This window comes from Onychostruthus taczanowskii, unplaced genomic scaffold (genome assembly GCF_017590055.1).
Source record: "Onychostruthus taczanowskii isolate IOZ18803 unplaced genomic scaffold, ASM1759005v1 scaffold32, whole genome shotgun sequence".
NCBI lineage: Eukaryota > Metazoa > Chordata > Aves > Passeriformes > Passeridae > Onychostruthus > Onychostruthus taczanowskii.
Window position 1 is genome coordinate 426042 of NW_024500572.1, and position 21020 is coordinate 447061.

The 21020-nt window shown below is 49.1% G+C and overlaps 2 protein-coding genes across 7 annotated transcripts in view; both read left to right on the top strand.

Annotated features, from left to right (window-relative positions):
* The first annotated feature begins 512 nt into the window (after positions 1–512).
* On the top strand, positions 513–11055 carry STX2 (syntaxin 2). 3 transcript variants are annotated; one of them, XM_041410254.1, is made up of 9 exons: positions 513–680; positions 1194–1293; positions 2503–2577; positions 3098–3171; positions 3742–3850; positions 4572–4645; positions 4743–4880; positions 6217–6327; positions 8683–11055. In XM_041410254.1, the coding sequence occupies exons 1-9, from the start codon at positions 528–530 to the stop codon at positions 8758–8760; spliced, it is 912 nt and encodes a 303-aa protein (XP_041266188.1). In that variant the 5' UTR covers positions 513–527; the 3' UTR covers positions 8761–11055. The 3 variants fall into 3 exon arrangements, with proteins under 3 accessions (XP_041266188.1, XP_041266187.1, XP_041266189.1); XM_041410253.1 differs by lacking the exon at positions 8683–11055 and adding an exon at positions 7372–7570; XM_041410255.1 differs by lacking the exon at positions 8683–11055 and adding an exon at positions 7053–7313.
* Positions 11056–19915: 8860 nt separating this feature from the next.
* The window catches only part of RIMBP2 (RIMS binding protein 2), a 91219-nt gene continuing 90114 nt past the window's right edge, over positions 19916–21020 (top strand). For all 4 annotated transcript variants that reach the window (XM_041410303.1, XM_041410304.1, XM_041410306.1 and 1 more), the window contains exon 1: positions 19916–20373. The gene's annotated coding sequence lies outside the window, so the exon portion shown is untranslated. The remainder of the gene's footprint in view (positions 20374–21020) is intronic.

Here is a 21020-nt window from a genome sequence, read left to right on the forward strand (position 1 = left end):
TCTGCTTTAGTGAATGTAAGGATGCATTTCTGTTCAGTGCAGACCCTCTCGGGCGAGTGCCACCCCAGGTGCAGGGGGTAGCGCTGTGGGTTTGTCACCCTGTAAGGATGCATTTCTGCTTTGGTTTGTGTAAGGATGCATTTCTCTGTAGTGCATGTAAGGATGCATTTCTGCTTTAGTGCATGTAAGGATGCATTTCTGTTCAGTGCAGACCCTCTCGGGCGAGTGCCACCCCAGGTGCAGGCTGGCAGCACTGTGGGTTTGTCACCCTGTAAGGATGCATTTCTGCTTTAGTGCATGTAAGGATGCATTTCTGTGTAGTGCAGACCCTCTCGGGCCAGTGCCACCCCGGTGCAGGCTGGCAGCGCCGGGCAGGAGCAGCAGCTGGGCACGGGTTCGGTGCTGGCTGTCCCCAGGTGGGCTGGCCTTGGCCCAGCCCAGCCCTGGGGGTTTCTCTCTGCTCCCCAGGAGTCACTGGGGCCTCTCTGCTCCTTTGCTCCCAGGTGACAGCCCTCAGCCAAGGCGAAATGCAGTGCTGCAGCACTCGTGCATCCTCAGAGCACTGTGCTGGGTCCGTGGCACAGATCTGTGTTTGTTGTCTTTTACAGTACAAAGGAAATGAAGATGGGGAGACAGTTATCATCGAAAAAGACCATTTTATGGATGACTTCTTCCAGCAGGTAAAGTTACAGTTTTCACCATGCACTGAAGACTGACTGTTCCCTCTCTGTGTTTTAATTTCAGTAATGAGGTTTAACAATTCATCTACAGTATGGTCAGAAATTGTATGCCAAAACAAATGTTGGTAATGCTTTGTTAGTTTATTTCATGGTATTTTCTGTGTTTGTTGCAAAGAAATGTTTTTAATTCCATGTCAACAAGAAACTTGCTAATGAAATTTTAAAATAGTTGTTTATTAGGAATATTAGCACTTAAGTTTTTGGCCATTCAGAATATATTTGCTATTGGGTTTTAGTTTAAAAAATACTGGGTTTTAGTTACCAATACTGGGTTTTAGTTTAAAAAAACAATTACAGACTGTTTAAACGTTGACATGTCTGCTGGGATTTCTTTCTGTGCAACCTACAGATTAAATAGTTTGGGTTTTGTTAGCAGGGGGGTTTTTTGTTTTTTGAAAAATATTTGCCCTAAATTATTCTAATGTCTTCTTTGCCGTATTTCTCTTCCTCTAGGTTGAGGAAATCAGAAATAACATAGCAAAAATAGCACAAAATGTGGAAGAAGTGAAGAAGCAGCACAGCATTATCCTGTCAGCACCAAATCCTGAAGGAAGTGAGTAATAATTTCTACAATGTCACATAAGTGTGGCTAGATATTCTGAAATATTGTTTATTTTAGCTATCCATAGGAGTAGAACTTCAGCTGTACAGAATGCAGAATGTAGCACTACGTAAGCATTGTCATTTTTAATACTGAATTAATACTTTCATTTGGGGTTGTTTTGACCTTTTTAAAGTCTCATTTGAAAACAGTGTGTGTTCAGAATATTTCTTGCGTCATCCAAACCTTCCCTAGACCAAACCTCAGTTTAATATGGGTGTTTTCCTTCAGAAGCTGAGGTGACTTAGTTTGTTCTAGCGTGTGGAAATGCTGAAGCTGTGGGGTCTGCTCCTTATTGCTGCGTGTGCCCCAGGGCTGCTGCTGCTGCTGCAGTGCTCAGCTCAGAGCCTCCTGTTTTCAGAGGCTTTGCCCAAAGCTCAAGTGCAGCTCTGCTTTCCCAGCACTGCACTGGGAAGTTCAGGGCCCGTCCCTGTCCCTGTCCCCAGCCCTGCCTGTGCTCCTGGGCAGGGCTCAGAGAAAGGGGAACAGAAGATGCTGAGGTATTTTTGTTTGAATGTTGCAATGCTGGCTCACCATTTATCTTGTGACTCCATCTGGGTGGTGGAAAGTGAGCTTGGGGTGTTGTTTTATCCTGTCCCCCGTTTTCCTTGGGGTGTGTTTGTATTTTTGTATTCCCACAGCTGGTTTTGCAGGCTGCTTTTTCAGGGTCTCAGCTTTAGCCAGGACTCACCTGGCTGTTCCCTGGCAGCACCTGTGAGCAGTGTGTGTTCCTGGGGATGTGCACAGCTCTGTGATGCTCTGCTGGAGCCCTCAGAATGGCACAGACGTGTCACTGAGTGCTAAAGCACTCACAGAAAAGGAGAGAGATCTGTGGTTTCACCTGCACTTACAAATCAGGAGCATTTAACTTCGGACTAGCAAATTAACATTGCCCTGAAAGTGTTCACAGAACTGTTTGTCACCTGGTTTAGTTGAAGATCTGGTAATAATAACGTTTCCCAGGTGTAAGCCTGTCATGAGAAGCAAGCACCTGATGGTTGCTGTTACAAAAACAGTATTTAAAGTACTTAGGAGCATAATAAACTTCAACTCTGCATGGTTGTACTGAATGAAATTCTGAGATTACAAGGTAGATTCGTAGACTTTTGCTGACTTACTATAATCAATCATTAACTGTTCAAAAAAAAATATTTTTTAAAGGAACAAAGGAAGAACTTGAAGAACTAAATGAGGAAATCAAGAAGATTGCCAATAAAATCCGGGCCAGGTTAAAGGGTAAGTTGTGAGGACAAGTGAAACTCCTTGCTTTCAGAAATAACCAAGAAAACGACAATGCAAAATAATTCCTCCTCTATATAGAAATGTCTTCTGCAACTGAAGTGCTTTTTGGGGGGATGATATTTTGGAAGAAGATTAACTTTAACTGCAAAATGACATGACAATGCAAAATAATTCCTCCATATAGAAATGTCTTCTGCAACTAAAGTGCTTTTTGGGGGGATGATATATATTTTTGGAAGAAGATTAACTTTAACTGCAAAATGACACCTTTTAAAATTTTTCCAGTGTAATAGGCAGTAGTGTGTCTCTGTTAAGGGTATGATTGAAGCAGTTACTGTGTTAAAAGATCTTTAGCAATTATCAAAATTATTTTAAAATTTACTTATATATGCCACCCCTCTCCCCTGAAACATTACACATTTCTCTGTACCTTTAAAGAGTAATAATAATATTTACAAAGTAATTGAGCTGTTGAATAACTGACACTGACTCTGTGCTCTTGTGTTGTTCTCAGCTATTGAGCAGAGCTTTGATCAGGGTGAAAATGCCAATCGGACATCAGTGGACCTCAGGATCAGGAAAACACAGGTAGGTTCACCCAGGAAAACACAGGTAGGCTCCTCGGGAAAACACAGGTAGGCTCCTCAGGAAAACACAGGTAGGCTCCCTTCAGCTTCAAGAAAATCAGGGGGTTCTGGGGAGAGCTGTCTGAGCTCCTTTCAGAGCTCCTGTGGTGCTTTGTTGGGCTGTGAGTGCCACTGTGAGTTGTGCTGAGCTGTTGCTGTGTGACAGAAATGGCTCTTTCTGACACCTTTCTCTGTCGCTCTCTGTCCCTTTCTGATGTCCCTCTCTGTCCCTGTGTCTGTGCCTCTGTCTGTCCCTGCTGCCCCTCCCTGATGCCTCTGTCCCCGTGTCTGTCCCCGTGTCTGTCCCCGTGTCTGTCCCCGTGTCTGTCCCCGTGTCTGTCCCCGTGTCTGTCCCCGTGTCTGTCCCCGTGTCTGTCCCCGTGTCTGTCCCCGTGTCTGTCCCCGTGTCTGTCCCCGTGTCTGTCCCCGTGTCTGTCCCCATGGCTGTCTCCATGCTGTCCCTGCTGTCCCCATGTCTCTCCCCGTGGCTGTCCCCGTGCTGTCTCCCTGCTGTCCCCGCTGTCCCCTGCAGCACTCGGTGCTGGCACACAAGTTTGTGGAGGTGATGACGGAGTACAACGAGACGCAGACGCTGTTCCGGGAGCGCAGCAAGGGCCGCATCCAGAGGCAGCTGGAGATCAGTGAGTGACCCCTGTGCTCCTGGCACAAACCACTTACTCCTCAGTGCCCCCTCGTTCCTTATCCTTAGGGTACAAAGCATCAGAGATCTCGGACAGCATCTCACAGGGCCTGAGAGAAAAGGAACAATTTTACTGCATGGCACAAACTCCTTGATATTACTCTTTTGAGAACAGCTGTAAAGAAAAGAGAGAAAACACAATAATTTCTTTAGACTGAAAATTATTAATGACATTGTATTTTTCCTTCGCTTCATCTACTTCCAATGGTGCATCTTTAAATGAAGTGTCAAGAAAAGCTGCATTCTGAAACAGCAAGTGTTATTAAAAGCCATTCCAAAATTAACATGCCTAACAGGATAACAGCTCTTTTCATGTGGTCCCATTTTTGTCTACAAGGACACTTCATCTGGCATAAAATCAGTGCTGCTGTTAAATGTGCTTTAATCATTTGTTGACTGACTCACATATGACTTACTTCTACTTCATTATTAGGAGTGTTTAGAAAGGTTCCTGGCTTTACTTTGAAGTACAGTATCTACCTTGGAAGGTGTCTTAAATGGGCTTAAAAATAGTCTTTTTTTTTTTTTTTAATGTGCTGTATAGAATATATACATTGCTGAAACAGGGAATGCAAACAGGAGAACTGGCAAATTAAAAGAAAATTTTGCTTTTCATGTGCTTTTGAAATTTGTCATCATGCTAATTGTTGTTTTTGTCCTAGCTGGAAAGACCACCACTGATGAGGAGCTGGAGGAGATGTTAGAGAGTGGTAATCCTTCCATTTTCACTTCTGATGTATGTATTTCTGGGCCAGTTACCTCTGCTCTGCTCTGCTGCCCTGCTCTCCGAGGGAGCTGGCACTGACGTGTCCCTGTCCCATCCATGTCCCCAGATCATCTCAGACTCCCAGATCACCAGGCAGGCCCTGAACGAGATCGAGTCCCGGCACAAGGACATCATGAAGCTGGAGTCCAGCATCCGGGAGCTGCACGAGATGTTCATGGACATGGCCATGTTTGTGGAGACTCAGGTACCTGGGCCTGCTCAGCACACCCAGGGCTGGCCTTTGCCCACTCCTCCCCTTTGCCATGGGCAGAAGCAGCTGATTATGTTCAGGTAGTGCAGGTTTAGAGTGATTCTGCCTGTGGTTAGAATAAATGGAAATTAATCACTGGGGTTTGTTTTGTTGTGGACAAATTGACCGTGTCAGTGTCCTCCTGCTTTCAATAACTGACCACAGTCTTGCCTTCAGGTCAGTATATTTAATATGTTCTTCAGTATGATTAATTGCAATATGCTGGAACATCTTTGGGCATGTTTAAGTAGGAAAAACTATCTCGTGTCGGGTTGTTAATTCCTTGTGGATTTTGGATTCTCAGGCACAGTGCAGTACAGGTGTGCAGCAAGGCTGTGTGCACCTTGCACTTCATGCAGAAGTGCAATTCTGTGTTCACCAACACGAATGTAAAGGCCTTGACAAGTCCTTCAAGTCTTCTCTTGTATTCACAAGCTTTGTCTTGACATGTACATAAATCTCTTCTATTTTTAGTCTTTAAATTCCAGTTATCCAGCAAAAGTATTCTTAACCATGATCTTAAAATGGTTTGACTTCTGCAGGAAAGGGAAAAGAATAGTGTTAGAAGAGAAACTTGCCTGAAAAGCAAGTTAGAGGAACTTGCCTGTTTTTTGTAATTGGGTTTTGTTCTAGAAGTCCTTTGTTGCTTTTATGTTAAATATTCAGCCAAGAGAAACGGGTAGCAGGTTTCTTTTGAATTACACACGAACAGAAGTTACTTGTGCATCATTCTGTAATGCTTTGCTGTTTACTGCTGCTGATTCTTTCTCCTGATGGACAGAGACACAGGTAACAGACTGACTGTCATCTTCCACCAGTCCTCCATTTCATTGCCAAACACCATTCCTCATCCTTAACTTGAATTTGTCATGCACGGGCAGCCTGAGCTCTGAGGGGCTCAGCTGTGTGCCCTCCCTGGAGCTGCAGCACCTGGAGGAGGCAGGGAGCATCCTGTCCCCTCAGCCTCTCCGGGGGTTTCTGAGCTCAGTGTGTCACCAGCGTGGCTGCTCAAACCTCCCTCCACACAAGGCATGTGTGAGGTGCTCCCTTGGTGCTCCTGCTCAGGGAGAAACTGGCCTGCCCTGCTCGTGAGCATCCCTTGTTCAGCCAGATCTGAACCCTTGCTTCCCATTCCCTTTTTCCTTCACGTGCCAAAGCAGAAAAAATGTCATCCCCACCATGTGCACCATTGACTCGTGAAAGTACTTCCCAATGTTCTAGAGCCTTTCCTTTAGATTCATTGATCTGTGCATTCCAGTAACGTGGTTTTCCTTCAAAATCTCGTTTGCAGGGAGAAATGATCAACAACATAGAAAAGAACGTGATGAATGCGACAGATTACGTGGAACATGCAAAGGAAGAGACAAAAAAGGCAGTTAAATATCAAAGCAAAGCACGCAGGGTATGTTGTCTTTCTGTAATTGTGCTAGGCAGTATTTTAATTTAGCACAGCACCATTTCCAGTGTGAATTACTTTGCTGTAGTTAATACTGAAAATTCATGATACCAATGGAGACTTCTCGGACTGTGAGAGCAGATCAGCAGTTCCTGCACAGCTGAGGGTGTGCTCACGGTTTTCCACTCAGAGCTGCCATTACAGAGTGTAAAAACCCCAAAAGAAGAATTAATGTGTTATTCCAGTGGATAAATTCCCATCTTTTTCTTACCAGCTTTCACAATACCTTAAGTTATTCAGATTCCAAATAACCTTAAAAGTTTCTGGTTGCTTATCACAAGTGAACTTTCCTGATTTAAAACTATAAAATCTATTTGCTAGCAGAAAAAATAAAAGTGCTTTTGCTGAATAGGCTTATTTTTTTTAAATTCTGGTTTTATTTTTAATTTTACAGATAAATTAGGGGGATCTTCCCTCTGGAAAGGGTGTGGCATTGTGCCATGACACTGAATTTGTGGAGGACTTGAGCTCAAAGGAAGGTTCTGGCACTTTCCAGGGCACTTGCTTTGTTTTGGTATCTTTCTTCCCATCAGACACCAGATAATATATTCTGATATCAGACTACTAAGTAGTTTATTTTTGCATTCCAATTTCCCCTTTTGATGTGCTGTGCAATTGGGTGAGGCTCGTTCTGGTGAGCTGAATTTGAGGGAATAATTAATTTTCTCTAGATGGAGATCTACACCGAGATACCACGCCTGATCCTTCACAAAAGATCTTTTCAGAAGTGTTGAAAGAGCCCACTTAATGTGCATGTAAATGGGGCTGGTGTCATCTCTGATAACTACAGGCAATAATCACACGAGTTTACCTGTTTAAAAACGTTAATTCTTACATTTGCAAGATTATGCAGATAAATTTATCTCAATTTAAGAACACGGGGGGGGGCTTTAATAAAAGTGCTTGTGGATCTAAAAACTACTTGAAAAATTGAACATAAATGCGAGTGTTAATGTGCTTAATATTTACAATCCCTTGTTTTTTTGACAGAAAGTGGTGATAATTGTCATTGTGTCAGTGGTGTTGATTGCCATAGTAGCTCTAATAATTGGTTTGTCTGTGGGTATTCGGTGATGCTTGGATAACCTCAGCATGCATGGCTTCCTGCCACTGTGGCAGTAAGTAACTAATCAACTAATTTGGCTCTTGTTCTCCCTGTCCTGTTCTGCTCACCCTTCGTGTTTGCCCAGTGCCCTGGTGGCCCTGCTGTCACCTTGCCTGTGTGTGATGGTGAGCACAGTGACCTGCCAGGACCTGCCTGGGGCAGGAGGTGGCAGCCAGCAGCCCAGGCTGGCTCCCAGCTCTTGCAGTGACTGGCTTTGTGCTGAAGTTCACACCAGCAAACAATCTGGAATGCTCAGTACCCTTGGGACTTTATCCAGTGGGGGTTCTGTGTTTTAAATAGAGTTTTTGAAAAGGAGATGTCTGCAGCCATGAAATTGGCTATTGTGGCTTGGAGAACATCTTCAAACTTCTTACTGTGAAACTGTTTATTAATGCTAGCCTAAATGAAACAGTGGGAGACAGCAATGTGTTCAGGACCTGGGATTTCTCTCAGTGTTCATGTTTTTGCTGTAGTAAAGAACCATTTCTGGTGCAGACAGTGCTTAGCCAGGCTGAGCAGGCAGCAGCAGCTCCCTGCTCTGGGGCAGCAGCAGTGCAGCTTCCAGCATGCACAGACTGCAGGCTGCACACAGAGCCCCAGGAGCTCATCAGACATTCCCATTTCTGTACTAACACCCTTTAACATCCAGGTGTGGTTTGGGGTTGGAGATTCTTCTCACCTCTGGTTTGTGGGCAGGGGGCAGAATTCACTGTGCCATCACCTGCAGTCAGACACCTGGCCCGGAGTCACACCCTGATGCATCTGCACAGAAGCATCTCTCCTTTTTTAACCCTTGCAGCTCCTCTGAGCTATTGCCTGCAGAGTGTTTTTACTGGCCTTCTGGTGAATTCCCCTCAGGGTGCAGCTGTAAGGGTTTGAGCAGGCTGCAAATATTTATCCAAGGAGGGTGGCAGTGAGCAGCCACTTGGAGTTGACCTACATCTGTTTGTAATGATGTTTACAGAAGTTGGGCATGAGTAATAACCAATACTCTGTAAAGGAAAATAGAGAAATGTTGCACAGATGGCTCTGTCTTGTGACTATGGTTACACGTGTGTTAGAAACAGGAAATCATGGCAGTGGTTACTCCTTAGAAAGAAAATCCCAGCACTCAGCCCGGGTGTCAGTCTTAGTGTGGCTCTGAATATGTTTAATTCTGTCTCTGACAACTTAACTTTTCTCTCTTTTCCCTGCAGAAATTGATGTTCATAATAATATGTGTAACTGTATTGCTTCTGATACTTGGAATTATCCTAGCAACAACTCTGTCCTAGCAAGCACATTCCAAGAGTTACCAACCTTCAGGAACTCCAAAACATCTTCAGTGAAACCAAACCTTTTCCACAGATGATGCCTTACGCTGTCCCAGCACCATGACCTGTCACTAATGGCTAAAAATGAAAGCAAAATCACTCTTAATGTTTACTCGTGAATGAAGATCAGGATGTATTGGGGGTGTGTGGATTTTACAGCACAAACTAGACACCTGTAAGACTGAAACTTGGTTTTGAGCTAAAGTAACTGCGGGTTTGTTCACATCTCAGTGTTACAGTTGAAGTAGGGAGGGAGAGACTATTGAGTTTTGAGTGTTTGGCTTTTTTTTTTTCCTATTGCTAACCTAACTCTAATCATGACTTAAGTACCTTGCCAGTGCTGCCTTTGTTAGCAGTCTTGTGAATATTTTTATGAGATGTAGCCTCGTGTTTAAGTGTATTAATTATTTAGTCACCTTAACCTATTTAAACCTTATGCTTTTTCTCCAACAAGTGCTAAAATATCTTATCCTGAAAAGACTACTCCTTTAACTGCCTAGTGCATTACTTGAGAAGAAAAACAGAAAAAAGCTTTTTTACACTTGCCAGGTTTTTTTATTTTTTCTGTTGAGGTTAACTGCTTTAAATACTTCCTTCATGGTTAATAAAAAGTTAGTTGCAACATTTCTGGTAAAAGCACACAGCTCTGAAATGCTGAATTTGCACTTGGGCAGGTAATTTTACAGGTAGTTCTTGTGCAGAGGAAACTGGTGGATCAGTTTAGCCTTATTGCTCACATGAATATGACAAAAATGACTTTATAAAGCCAAATCACGTTTTTTTGTTCTGGAGTTTGCTAATGTTGATGTATGAATATAGCACAGGGGGATGAACTCCCCCAGAAGAGTCTGAGCTTAATACAAACTAAGACACTGATTTGTTATGAAATCTTGTGGCTATAACATGGATGAAGTGTTTTGGTGTACAATGCCTGTTGTAATGCCAGCTTGCACCACTCGAAAGCTTCAGAGAACTCAAATGTACCCAAATAACTGCATTTAGTGTTACAGGTTATTTTTGTATTTTTGTGTGTAAAATATTTGTAACTTGGGTTTGTGACTCCTCGTTGTTCAAGCATATCCATGTAGATATGTAGATACATTTACACTCTAAGAGAAGTAGAGGAGAGGATAATTTGTGCCTTTTAAAACTTAGTCTAAAACTGTGCTCATCAATGTTTTCAGATATTCAGCTCTCATGTTGACTGCAGTAACTCAGTCCTACAAGTTTAGAATCCTCAAACTTTTGTTTTGTTGGAAGTGTCTGAGATCAAAGTTACTCAGAAAGCAAGAATTCAGACTTCATAAAATTCAGCAAAGTTTACAGTTTCTCTTGTATCTATGAATATTCCTGCTTTGCTGCCCAGGTATACTGTGAATATGCTGGAGCTATTCAGATGTCAAACTTGTTTGAAGAAAAAAGCAAATACTGTTGTTATTATTATTATTATTATCATTATTATTATTGGTCTCTACAAGTCAGCCATAAAGAAGTCGCTTGAAAAATTCGGCTTCAACAATGAACAAATTCCTTTTACCTCCGAGTCCAGAATGCTCACTGATGTTTGTGAGGAAGTTTACATGCAAAGTCAGGAAGGATTGGTTGCCTTAATGCTCATCCTAGGTAAATATATTTTATTCTGTAGTTTTCTAGATTTTTATCAGCAAGTATTATTTATACAGATATGCAGATTAGATGGGGGGAAAATCACTCCTGCTGTTTTCCAGCTGGTTATGTAAACTGACCCTCAAAATCCTGTCCTGTTGAGTTTTTTGCTCTGTCATGCAGTAATCTGCCCATCAAGACCAGAAATTTGAATAGGCTGCTGCACAGTTTTTACTTCTTGTTGAACAGCTGCCTCAGTGAGTTTGTTTTACAGCAAACCAGACTTTTCAGATGAACCTCTTTGTGTGGAGGTCGGAGGGGAGTCAGTCTCTAACCTATGCACTAATAAACTCATCCAGCGAGTCTGCTGTGTCTGCTTTGTGTCCCTGCTGTTCCTGCGGCCCCAGAATGTTCCAGAAGTGTTTCAACGAGGTTTTTGCACTGGCTTGCCTCAAACTCAGGGTAAGGTGGCACCTTTTCTTTGGTCAGTAGTGCACAAAGCTGTCCTGCTGCTGTGCTCGAGGGGGTTTGGGTTTTTGACTCTTGCATCGCCCTCAGCAGCGTTTCTGCCACCAGGGGAGTCTGCTGAAGCTTTGTGCAAGTGTTTTCATGATCTCAGTCAGCATTTCCCCTGCAGAGGTTTTCCAGCAGCTTTTCCCACCCTCCAGCAGTTTGGCCACCGTGCAGCTGATGAGCAGTGGCCAGACCCTGACTTGCCAGGCTGACTCTCAGTCCCTGGTCCAAACCAGGCTGCTGGCCCTTAAAAGCATGGCTGGACTCTGCTTTTAATTTATTTTGGGGTTTTATTTTGGGGTTTTATATTGAGAAAGTGGAAAGCCAAGCCTTTGAGTGCTGGCAGTGGGGCAGACAAAGCCCTGTGAGCCAGAGCTCCCTCTCAGTGTGTGCACTTCATGCTTCTTCAGTGGGCTGGGAGGCTCTCAGAAAACACAATTAATTCTAATTGTGTTCTTCCAGGCCTTCCCTGGGATTCCTGAGTTAAGCACAGCTGCCAGTCTGGACCTGAGTCCAGGGAAAAGCTCAGACCTGAAGTGTATTCAGTGAGAGCAATTGAGCTGCAGGCCCCTCTGCAGCATCACCTGAGAGCTGCAAGCAGGAGAGCCTGGCCCAGCAGGCTGAAGGGAGAAATACACGTTAAAAAATCCCAACAAACTGCTTTTAACCGTCTGAAAAGCTGCAAAAAACCCATTTCAAAACATCCTGGGATTGAATCAGTTCACAGAAGCACACATTGCATTTCCAGCTCACATGCTTGCTCTGCTTTTGATTTTCCCTTTTGGCAATTTATTCAGAGTAGAGTTGGTGGGTGGACTCTCAGAGGAGAATAAAAGCCAGTGTTTTGAGAAATAATGAAGTAATTATCTAAAGCATTATTTACAATGATTATTTAGAAGATAATGAGACCCTTTAATTATGTTTGTTCTGCATAGCTGGCCGTTCAATAATTCAGGGTGTTGCCATACAATTTTCTCCACGTTTACTTTGCCCATTTTTTGTTTAGGAAAACGTCACATTTTTGTGCTGTGTGTCAAGCTCAGATCTGGGCCCTCCTCTGGGCATTGTTTGTCACATGAAGATCCCCTGGGCTGGAGCAGGGCCTTTTGGGCTCCGGGTTCTGCAGTGTGATGGGGACAGGAGAAATGGAGGGTGAGATGCAGCTGCACCTGTTAAAGGCTGCTCTGGCTTTATTCCTGTAAAGGCACCCCTGGAATCTTTCCATACATTCATTACTGATGTCCCTGTCAGCATTCCTCTCACTGCAGCTGAAGCTTGACTTGCAGTTTGCTTTCATTTTGGGAGCCACGATGGGGATGTTTCAAATGTGAGGTTTTTAAAAAGAGCTCATTCGTGCAGGGGGAATTCAGAGCATCATTAACATTTCGGGAGCTAATAAAAATTCCACTGCAGCTGTGAAGGGGCTGCTGAAATAAACAATTCTCCTTAAGCACACGGTGAGCAGTGCCCAAGGAGTGGAGGCTCCCAGGGGAGAGGCTTCTGTGAGCTCCTTCCTGCAGCTAGGAGTGAGGATGGTCAGAAATCGGTGTGAGCTCCTTTCATGAGGATGGTCAGAAATCAGTGTGAGCTCCTTTTGTGAGGATGGTCAGAAATCAGTGTGAGCTCCTTCCTGCAGCTGGGACTGAGGATGGTCATAAATCAGTGTGAGCTACTCCCTGCAGCAGGGCAGGGACTGAGGATGGTCAGAAATCAGTGTGAGCTCCTTCCATGAGGATGATCAGAAATCAGTGTGAGCTCCTCCCTGCAGCAGGGCAGGGACTGAGGATGATCAGAAATCAGTGTGAGCTCCTTCCATGAGGACTGCTGCAGCTGGGAGTGAGGATGGTCAGAAATCAGTGTGAGCTCCTTCCTGCAGTAGGGAAGGGACTGAGGATGGTCAGAAGGGAATGAGGATGGTCAGAAATCAGTGTGAGCTCCTCCCTGCAGCAGGGCACAAATCAGTGTGAGCTCCTTCCATGAGGATGGTCAGAAATCAGTGTGAGCTCCTTCCTGCAGCAGGGCAGGGACTGAGGATGGTCAGAAATCAGTGTGAGCTCCTTCCTGCAGCAGGGCAGGGACTGAGGATGGCCAGAAAGCAGCGAGGGACACCTCAGAGGGTGCCAGCTTGTGCTGTTGATTTACGGCCAAGGCAGCTCCCCAGGGATCTCCACTGGCTCCAGGAGATGCTGCAGGGGCGGCTGCCCCCTGCCCACCCCTGCCCACCCCTGCCCACCCCTGCTCCTCTGAGGCACGCAGCACAGGGAGAGAACATCTGTGTTTGACTGGAGAACATCTAAAATGTGCAACCAGCGCCCTTCTGGAGTCACTCTGGGGGTCTGGCTGGGCTGCAGCTGCAGCCTTTGGAGAGCAGGAAGATGTTTATCCCCACAACAAACACTCCACAGTAAGGATTTAGTTCAGTGTCTGTCTCTCTCCCCTGGCTTTCCCATGGGGCTTGCCTGGCCTGTTTTTATATTTCCCACATCTGGCATCACCATTTGTGGGGAACTGATGTTACTGTCCCAGTGCAAGCATTCTGAACCTCCATTGCTACAAATGATTACAGCTCCTTCCCTGTCCCCACACAAAACACCAGTCCCTGCCTGCTGAGCTGCCCACCAAGTGCTGCACTGCCTTTAAATAAATTCATTTGCATGTGTGGAAGGTGCATTTGGACTACTCCTACAACGCAGAGCTATTTCTCACCACCTATTCATGCAGTTCCTCAATAGCCACTGGTGGCAGGATTTAAAAAAAGTTCACCTAAAATCAGGTTCAGGACCAGGAACCTGGCAAACAGCAAGTTTGCCCAGGGCTCTCAGAGTGCCCAGCAGAAGGTGGAGAGAAGGGCACTGCAGTGTGCCATGGAGAGCTGGGGGGATTCTGGGGGTCAGCAATCCTGCCCTGCTCCAGCCAGCCCTGTCTGCAGGACAGCTCTGCCCAGGGCTGGCAGCTGAGCTGGGGCTCCTTGAGTGAGAAACTGTTTGCAGATAGGTTTTGTCAGAGTTCCCGCTGGTGCAGTTCTCCCTAATGGGTTTTTGGGCACGGTTTTCCTTCCAATATGAGGCAAATAAAACCATGGAACAAAGCAGTCTTAAAAATAAAACATGAACTCACAAGACAATAAAATGCAGCAAGTGTTGACATGTGTTTTTAATACAGCCAATATATTTACGTTTTTAATCCCTAAAATAACAGAAATTGCTATAAACTTCAGGTGAGATTGAAGAAAATAAAGGCAAAATTTCTATTGCCCTGCAATCCAGCTGGGCTCACAAACCCACACGAGAGCTGGGTTTAGATTCCATATCTGCTTTCTGTGTTTTGCCTCCTCAAGGCTGGTTCATTGCTAAGGCAAGCACGTGCTGAGCAGAGTGACTCAGACCTGTGGGCCAGGATGCTTTTCTTGGGTTTCCACTGAGCATTCTTTTCATCCTACACAGATATAAATAAGTGCCCTTGATGACTTCCCTACCATTTATACTGGAAAAGTGAATGTGGCATTATTTTAATTGCATTAAAAATATTTTCTGTGCTTAAAGAGGAGCTGTTTCATAAACATCTGCTGTAACCTGAGAAGTTCTGCTTCACACCCTGGCACCCACAGTGCCACAGCACAGGGCAGCAATGCACAGGAGAAAAAGAAAAGCTGAACTGAACTGCTGTAAATGATCAGTAATTGGCTAATTCTGAGATCTGACTAGAGAGAAGAACAAACTCCAAACTCCTTTTCCAAGAGACCTTCTTGCTTGGCACTGCAAGGATCACCTTCCCTCAGATGTGAGATCCACACTCAGATGGGACTGAACCCATCCTGCTGGCCAAACAGAGCCAGCCTGACTCACCAGAGAGAGAGAAATGAAAATAAGGGTGGTGGTGCTTGGAAAAAGAGATCTCACTCTCTGTTTGCCCTGTGGGAGCGGTCCTGGTTACACAAGATTAAATGTTATGTAAAGTGAAAGAGCAGCTGCTCTGCCAGTGCCTGCAGCCAGCACAGAGTGAGGGGCAGGGGCATCCCCAGGGCAGGAGAGAGGGACAGCCCTGCTCAGAGGGTCCCTGAACCCAGGAGAGAGGGACCAGCCCGGCTGAGCATCCCCAGGGCAGGAGAGAGGGACCAGCCCGGCTGAGCATCCCCAGGGCAGGAGAGAGGGACCAGCCCGGCTGAGCATCCCCAGGGCAGGAGAGAGGGACCAGCCCGGCTGAGCATCCCCAGGGCAGGAGAGAGGGACCAGCCCGGCTGAGCATCCCCAGGGCAGGAGAGAGGGACCAGCCCGGCTGAGCATCCCCAGGGCAGGAGAGAGGGACCAGCCCGGCTGAGCATCCCCAGGGCAGGAGAGAGGGACCAGCCCGGCTGAGCATCCCCAGGGCAGGAGAGAGGGACCAGCCCGGCTGAGCATCCCCAGGGCAGGAGAGAGGGACCAGCCCGGCTGAGCATCCCCAGGGCAGGAGAGAGGGACAGCCCTGCTCAGTGTCCCTGAAGCCAGGAGAGGGACAGCCCTGCTGAGCATCCCCAGCAGCACAGGGCCACCAGCCAGGCCGGGCTGGGCTGGGCTGGGCCGGGCCGGGCCGGGCCGGGCTGGGGCACACAGAACATCCCAGCACAGGTGGCCCAGATGGGCCCGGTGGCCCAGCGCAGGCACGGATCGGCTCGGCACGGAACGGTTCCCAACGGGCTGCGGGCTCGGCATGGATTGGTTCGGTCCGGCACGGATTGGTCCCGAACGGTCTGTGAGCTTGGTACGGCTCGGCTCGGCACGGCTCGGCTCGGCTCGGTCTGGCCCGGCTCAGTCTGGCCCGGCTCGGTCTGGCACGGCTCGGTCTGTCCCGGCTCGGTCTGGCCCAGCTCGGCCCGGCCCGGATCGGTCTGGCCCGGAGCGGTCTGGCCCGGCTCGGTCTGGCCCGGCTCGGTCTGGCCCCAGGAGAGGGACAGCCCTGCTCAGAGTGTCCCTGAACCCAGGAGAGGGACCAGCCCTGCTCAGTGTCCCTGAACCCAGCAGAGAGGGACCAGCCCTGCTCAGAGTGTCCCTGAACCCAGGAGAGGGACCAGCCCTGCTCAGTGTCCCGGGGCAGGAGAGAGGGATCAGCCCTGCTCAGAGTGTCCCTAAACCCAGGAGAGGGACAGCCCTGCTCAGTGTCCCTGAACCCAGGAGAGAGGGACAGCCCTGCTCAGAGTGTCCCTGAACCCAGGAGAGAGGGACAGCCCTGCTCAGAGTGTCCCTGAACCCAGGAGAGAGGGACAGCCCTGCTCAGTGTCCCTAAACCCAGGAGAGGGACCAGCCCTGCTCAGTGTCCCGGGGCAGGAGAGAGGGATCAGCCCTGCTCAGAGTGTCCCTAAACCCAGGAGAGGGACAGCCCTGCTCAGTGTCCCCAGGCAGCAGAGAGGGACCAGCCCTGCTCAGTGTCCCGGGGCAGGAGAGAGGGACAGCCCTGCTCAGAGTGTCCCTAAACCCAGGAGAGGGACCAGCCCTGCTCAGTGTCCCTGGATCCAGGAGAGGGACCAGCCCTGCTCAGTGTCCCTGAACCCAGCAGAGAGGGACCAGCCCTGCTCAGAGTGTCCCTGAACCCAGGAGAGAGGGACCAGCCCTGCTGAGCATCCCCGGGCAGCAGAGAGGGACCAGCCCTGCTCAGTGTCCCTGGATCCAGGAGAGGGACCAGCCCTGCTCAGTGTCCCTGAACCCAGCAGAGAGGGACCAGCCCTGCTCAGAGTGTCCCTGAACCCAGGGGAGGGACAGCCCTGCTCAGAGTGTCCCTGAACCCAGGAGAGGGACCAGCCCTGCTGAGCATCCCCAGCAGCACAGGGCCACCAGCCAGGCCGGGCTGGGCTGGGCTGGGCCGGGCCGGGCCGGGCTGGGGCACACAGAACATCCCAGCACAGGTGGCCCGGATGGGCCCGGTGGCCCAGCGCAGGCACGGATCGGCTCGGCACGGATCGGTTCCCAACGGGCTGCGGGCTCGGCATGGATTGGTTCGGTCCGGCACGGATTGGTCCCGAACGGGCTGTGAGCTTGGTACGGCTCGGCTCGGCTCGGTCTGGCCCGGCTCAGTCTGGTTCGGCTCGGTCTGGCACGGCTCAGTCTGGCCCGGATTGGTCTGGCACGGCTCAGTCTGGCCCGGATCGGTCTGGCCCGGCTCGGCCCGGCCCGACCCGGCTCGGTCTGGCCCCTTCGGTGGCTTTTCAGTCCCAAATGGAGCTGGGGAGGGCTCATCACCTTTGGTTTGCTGAAACAACACCCTGCAGGGCTGGCTGCTCCTACATTGGCTGACCAGCTCTTAGGACAGATTTTAAATAATTGTTTCATGTAATTCAGGAGGACTGGAAAGCACATGAAATTCATCATAGCCTGTGAAAAGTGTCATAGTTGCAGTGGTATTTCACAGAGCCCTTATCACCTACAGAGATGTGTTTTGTTCTCCCTCCTTCTCCAAGCAGTGCCTCTCAGAAGGGAGGGTCATTTCTGGGGGTTGTTATCCTGGGGGATTCCATGGCACACAGAGCTCTAACTCCCTTTGTTCCCTCAGCAGAACTCTGATATATTTATGTATATTCTGACATGCCAGCAGCCCATCAACAGCACAACTGCAGCCAGGAAAAATTATTATCAAGCTATACAGTTAATGCTGGTATTTGGCCACACAAACTACCAAAATAATAATAAAATGTTTATGATAATAAATCCTAACATCTTACAGTTCCAGTAAAATGTCAGTTCTCGTCTGCTGTGGCATAACAAGTTGCATATGTCAAATTTTTATGACTCAAATTGCTAAACATGTTCTTGAGATGAAGAATATGTTTTAAACCCCCCTAGCAGTGAGTCTGTACTGGTAGTTTAAAAAACTACTTGCTATTTTACTTTCAGAGTGACTTAATCAAATTCACTCTTATAATTTTGCATATTTTTAAAAGAAGGCTTTCAGAAAGTTTATGATAATTTAGATATTTTATCCCTTTGTGTACCCACACCCCCTGCACAGGTATTCATGTTTGAAACCCCCCATGAGAAGGAAGGAGCAGAGCTGGTTTGGCTCAGTGGAACAGGTCAGTAACACAATTTATTGCAGCATATCAGTAACACAATTAAAGTGATCTGACAGACTTTGTGCCACGTCAGTAGCACAATTTAAGTGATCTGACAGAATTTCAAGGATCAGGTGGCCCGGTAAGGTTTTGTTTTGTTTGCACAAATGCACACAGAGGAACAGCCACGTTCCTCCAGCCCCCAGCCGGGGCAAGGCAGATCTCCAGAATGTGCTGGAATATTCTGGCACAGCTGACGTCCCGAGCTGCAGGGCTGAGCTGGGCTGAGCACACTGTGCTCAGTGCTGATATCTACAGAGGAACATTTCAGTTTGAAGCTCCCATGTAGCTCAACTGAGGGGAAAAATCTGACTAGCCAAAATTAGACTCAAAAAAAAAAAAAAAAGAAAGAAAAAGAAAAGCCATTTATGGCACAAAGTGGTAATAAAAGTAAGAGAGCCTTGCCTGAAGATCAGAGCCATAATCTAATCTGGGAATGAGCACAGGAACCTGGCTAGGAGCAGCTTTTCCCCCAGAAAATGCCAGTTTTGCTGTTCCTGCTGCAGCCATGAGTGATCACAGGGAATCATTTGGGGCTGAGATTTGTAACAGAGGGGTCTTGGGGACTTTATTTCTAGATTTTGGACTTCTCAGTGAGAAAACTCTAGTGTTTGTGCATGGTGCCAGTGCAGATGCCCAGGGCAGAAAGCACAGATTGTGTGCAACCCTCTCCTCATCTGCTCCTCCTGCAGCAGCCCTGCCAGGCTCAGCTCAGGCTCAGGCAGGGCCAGGATTGCCAGCAGCAGCAGCAGCAGCAGCAGCAGCAGCAGCAGCCCTGCCTGCAGCTCACACTGCGGCCACGAGGCACCCCAAAGCTCTGAGGAGAAACGTGCAAGTGGGACTGGGGCTCTGGGGGCTCTGGGGGCTCTGGGGGCTCTGGGGGCTCAGACAGACAGCGGCTGGGCGCTGCTGCTGCAGGAATCCAGAGCAGGCCAGCTGGGAGAGACTGCTCAGCTGGTCAGGGACCATCGGGGGTCAGGGGCTCACACTGCAGCTGGAAATCCAGATGGCACAAAACCTGCGAGAGAGATCATCTGAGAATTCCCTCCTCCATGGCTCCTTCCAGAGGAGCATCAGGTGTGCAGTTCCTGGAGAGCAGGGTACTCCCCCTGCACTCTGGCTCCAGAGAGAACCACCAGCCTTGAGGGGCAATCTGCCCGCTTTTGTTAATGCCAAACTTTTCCAAAATTCTCCTGCTCTTCCTCATTATGTCTGTGGGTAAAACCAGGGCAGGAAGGCTGGTATCTGAAAAGGAACGGTAGGAAAGACAGCATTGAATTGAGGGGTGTATTTCTCTAGATACTTTAGCAGAATTCAATAAAATAGTGCCTTGAGAGTGCAACATTTCCTTCCTCTGTAAAATACTAAAAGGAAAACACAGAAATACCATTCAGTATAATTCAGATGTTTTCTTGATGATTTAACCTTCGTCAACCCGGGGAATCCAGTTGTGTTGCAGTGAATGCACTCCCAAAGCGATCACATTGTGTCACTCGGATCACCTCTGCTCGGGAGAAACCAGGAGCAAAAAAACAACGAGAAAGCGGCTGAAGCTGGGTTTCTAAAATTTGATTTATTGCAAACCCGTCCCTGTATCCCCCTGGAGCGTGTCCCTCTGCCTGCCGGGGAGATGCCGCCGCACCTCAGCAGCCCTGCGGGAATGCGGAGCGGCGGGGCGCGGGGATGCTCCGGGTAATCCGCCTCCATTCCCGTCGGCACCGGCGCCGCTGCGCCTTGGCAGGGCGGGCCGGGCCCGTGCGGCGGGCACGTCCCGTGCTGCTGGCATGTCCCGTGCGGCGGGCACGGCGCGGCTGCTGCTGAGACCGGGAGCTGCTGCGGGCACCGGGAACTGCTGCGGGCACCGGGAGCTGCTGCCGAGACCGGAGCTGCGGCGGCAGCACCGGGAGCGGCTGCGGGCACCGGGAGCGGCTGCCGACACCGGGAGCTGCTGCTGACACCGGGAGCGGCTGCTGACACCGGGAGCGGCTGCCGAGACCGGGAGCTGCTGCTGACACCGGGAGCGGCTGCGGGCATCGGGAGCGGCTGCCAGCACCGGGAGCGGCTGCGGGCACCGGGAGCGGCTGCTCTGACACCGGGAGCGGCTGCTGAGACCGGAGCTGCTGCTGACACCGGGAACTGCTGCTGCTGCCGGCCCCGCTCCGACACCGGGAGCTGCTGCTGAGACCGGAGCTGCGGCTGCCGCCGGCCTCGAGCGATCCGACACCCGGAGCGGCTGCTGACACCGGGAGCGGCTGCTGCCGACACCGGAGCTGCGGCTGCTGACACCGGGAGCGGCTGCCGGCCCCGGAGCTGCTGCTGCCGCCGGCCCCGCTCCGCTCCCGCAGGAGCCGCTCGCCCTCGGCCCCGCCTGAGCGCAGGTACGCGGGGATCGCTCCGGGAAACAGCCGGGGCCGCTCTGGGGCCCGCGGGGACGGGATGGGGACGGGATGGGGACGGGATGGGGATGGGATGGGGATGGGATGGGGATGGGATGGGGATGCGGATGCGTGTGCGGGGGGACAGTCCCCTTCCGGCATCGGTAACTCTTATCGCAGGCAGGCAAACTTTATTATTCTGCAGCGATCTGGCGATGCCCTTCAGTGCATCTTCCCTCCTAGGTGCTGCTGTGAATAATAAAATGTGCATCGTGCACGAGCGCTAGGTAAAGGGATTAAACTCTTGCTAGATTATTCCATCCTCCCTCCGACTGATGTTTAATCTGATGTCATTTCCCAGTCGCTGTTAGGGTTTCCAGTGGAACAGAAGCCGTTTCGGCAGGTTTGGTGGCCGTGTTTCTGTTCCGAGCCGGGGTCGGTGGCTGCCCCAGCCCCGGGCAGGTGCCGCTCCTCAGGATGTGTTTGCTTTGCGAATGTGGATTGTGGTGTCATGGCAAAGTCATCGCCGGCTGCTCCTGCACACAGCGCTGCCGTGCGAATACGTGCGATTTGTCTGGCGTCTAAAGCTAAGCCAGACCGACTGCAAGTAAATACCTCATCCTTTTCCCACCGAACGGCTGTTCCTGCTG

Coding starts and splice junctions, on each gene's coding strand:
- STX2 (XM_041410253.1), top strand. CDS start 528: ATGCAGTGCTGCAGCACTCGTGCATCCTCAGAGCACTGTGCTGGGTCC. Junction 2,578..3,097: donor AATCCGGGCCAGGTTAAAGG/GTAAGTTGTGAG, acceptor TGTTGTTCTCAG/CTATTGAGCAGAGCTTTGAT. Junction 4,881..6,216: donor CCATGTTTGTGGAGACTCAG/GTACCTGGGCCT, acceptor TCTCGTTTGCAG/GGAGAAATGATCAACAACAT.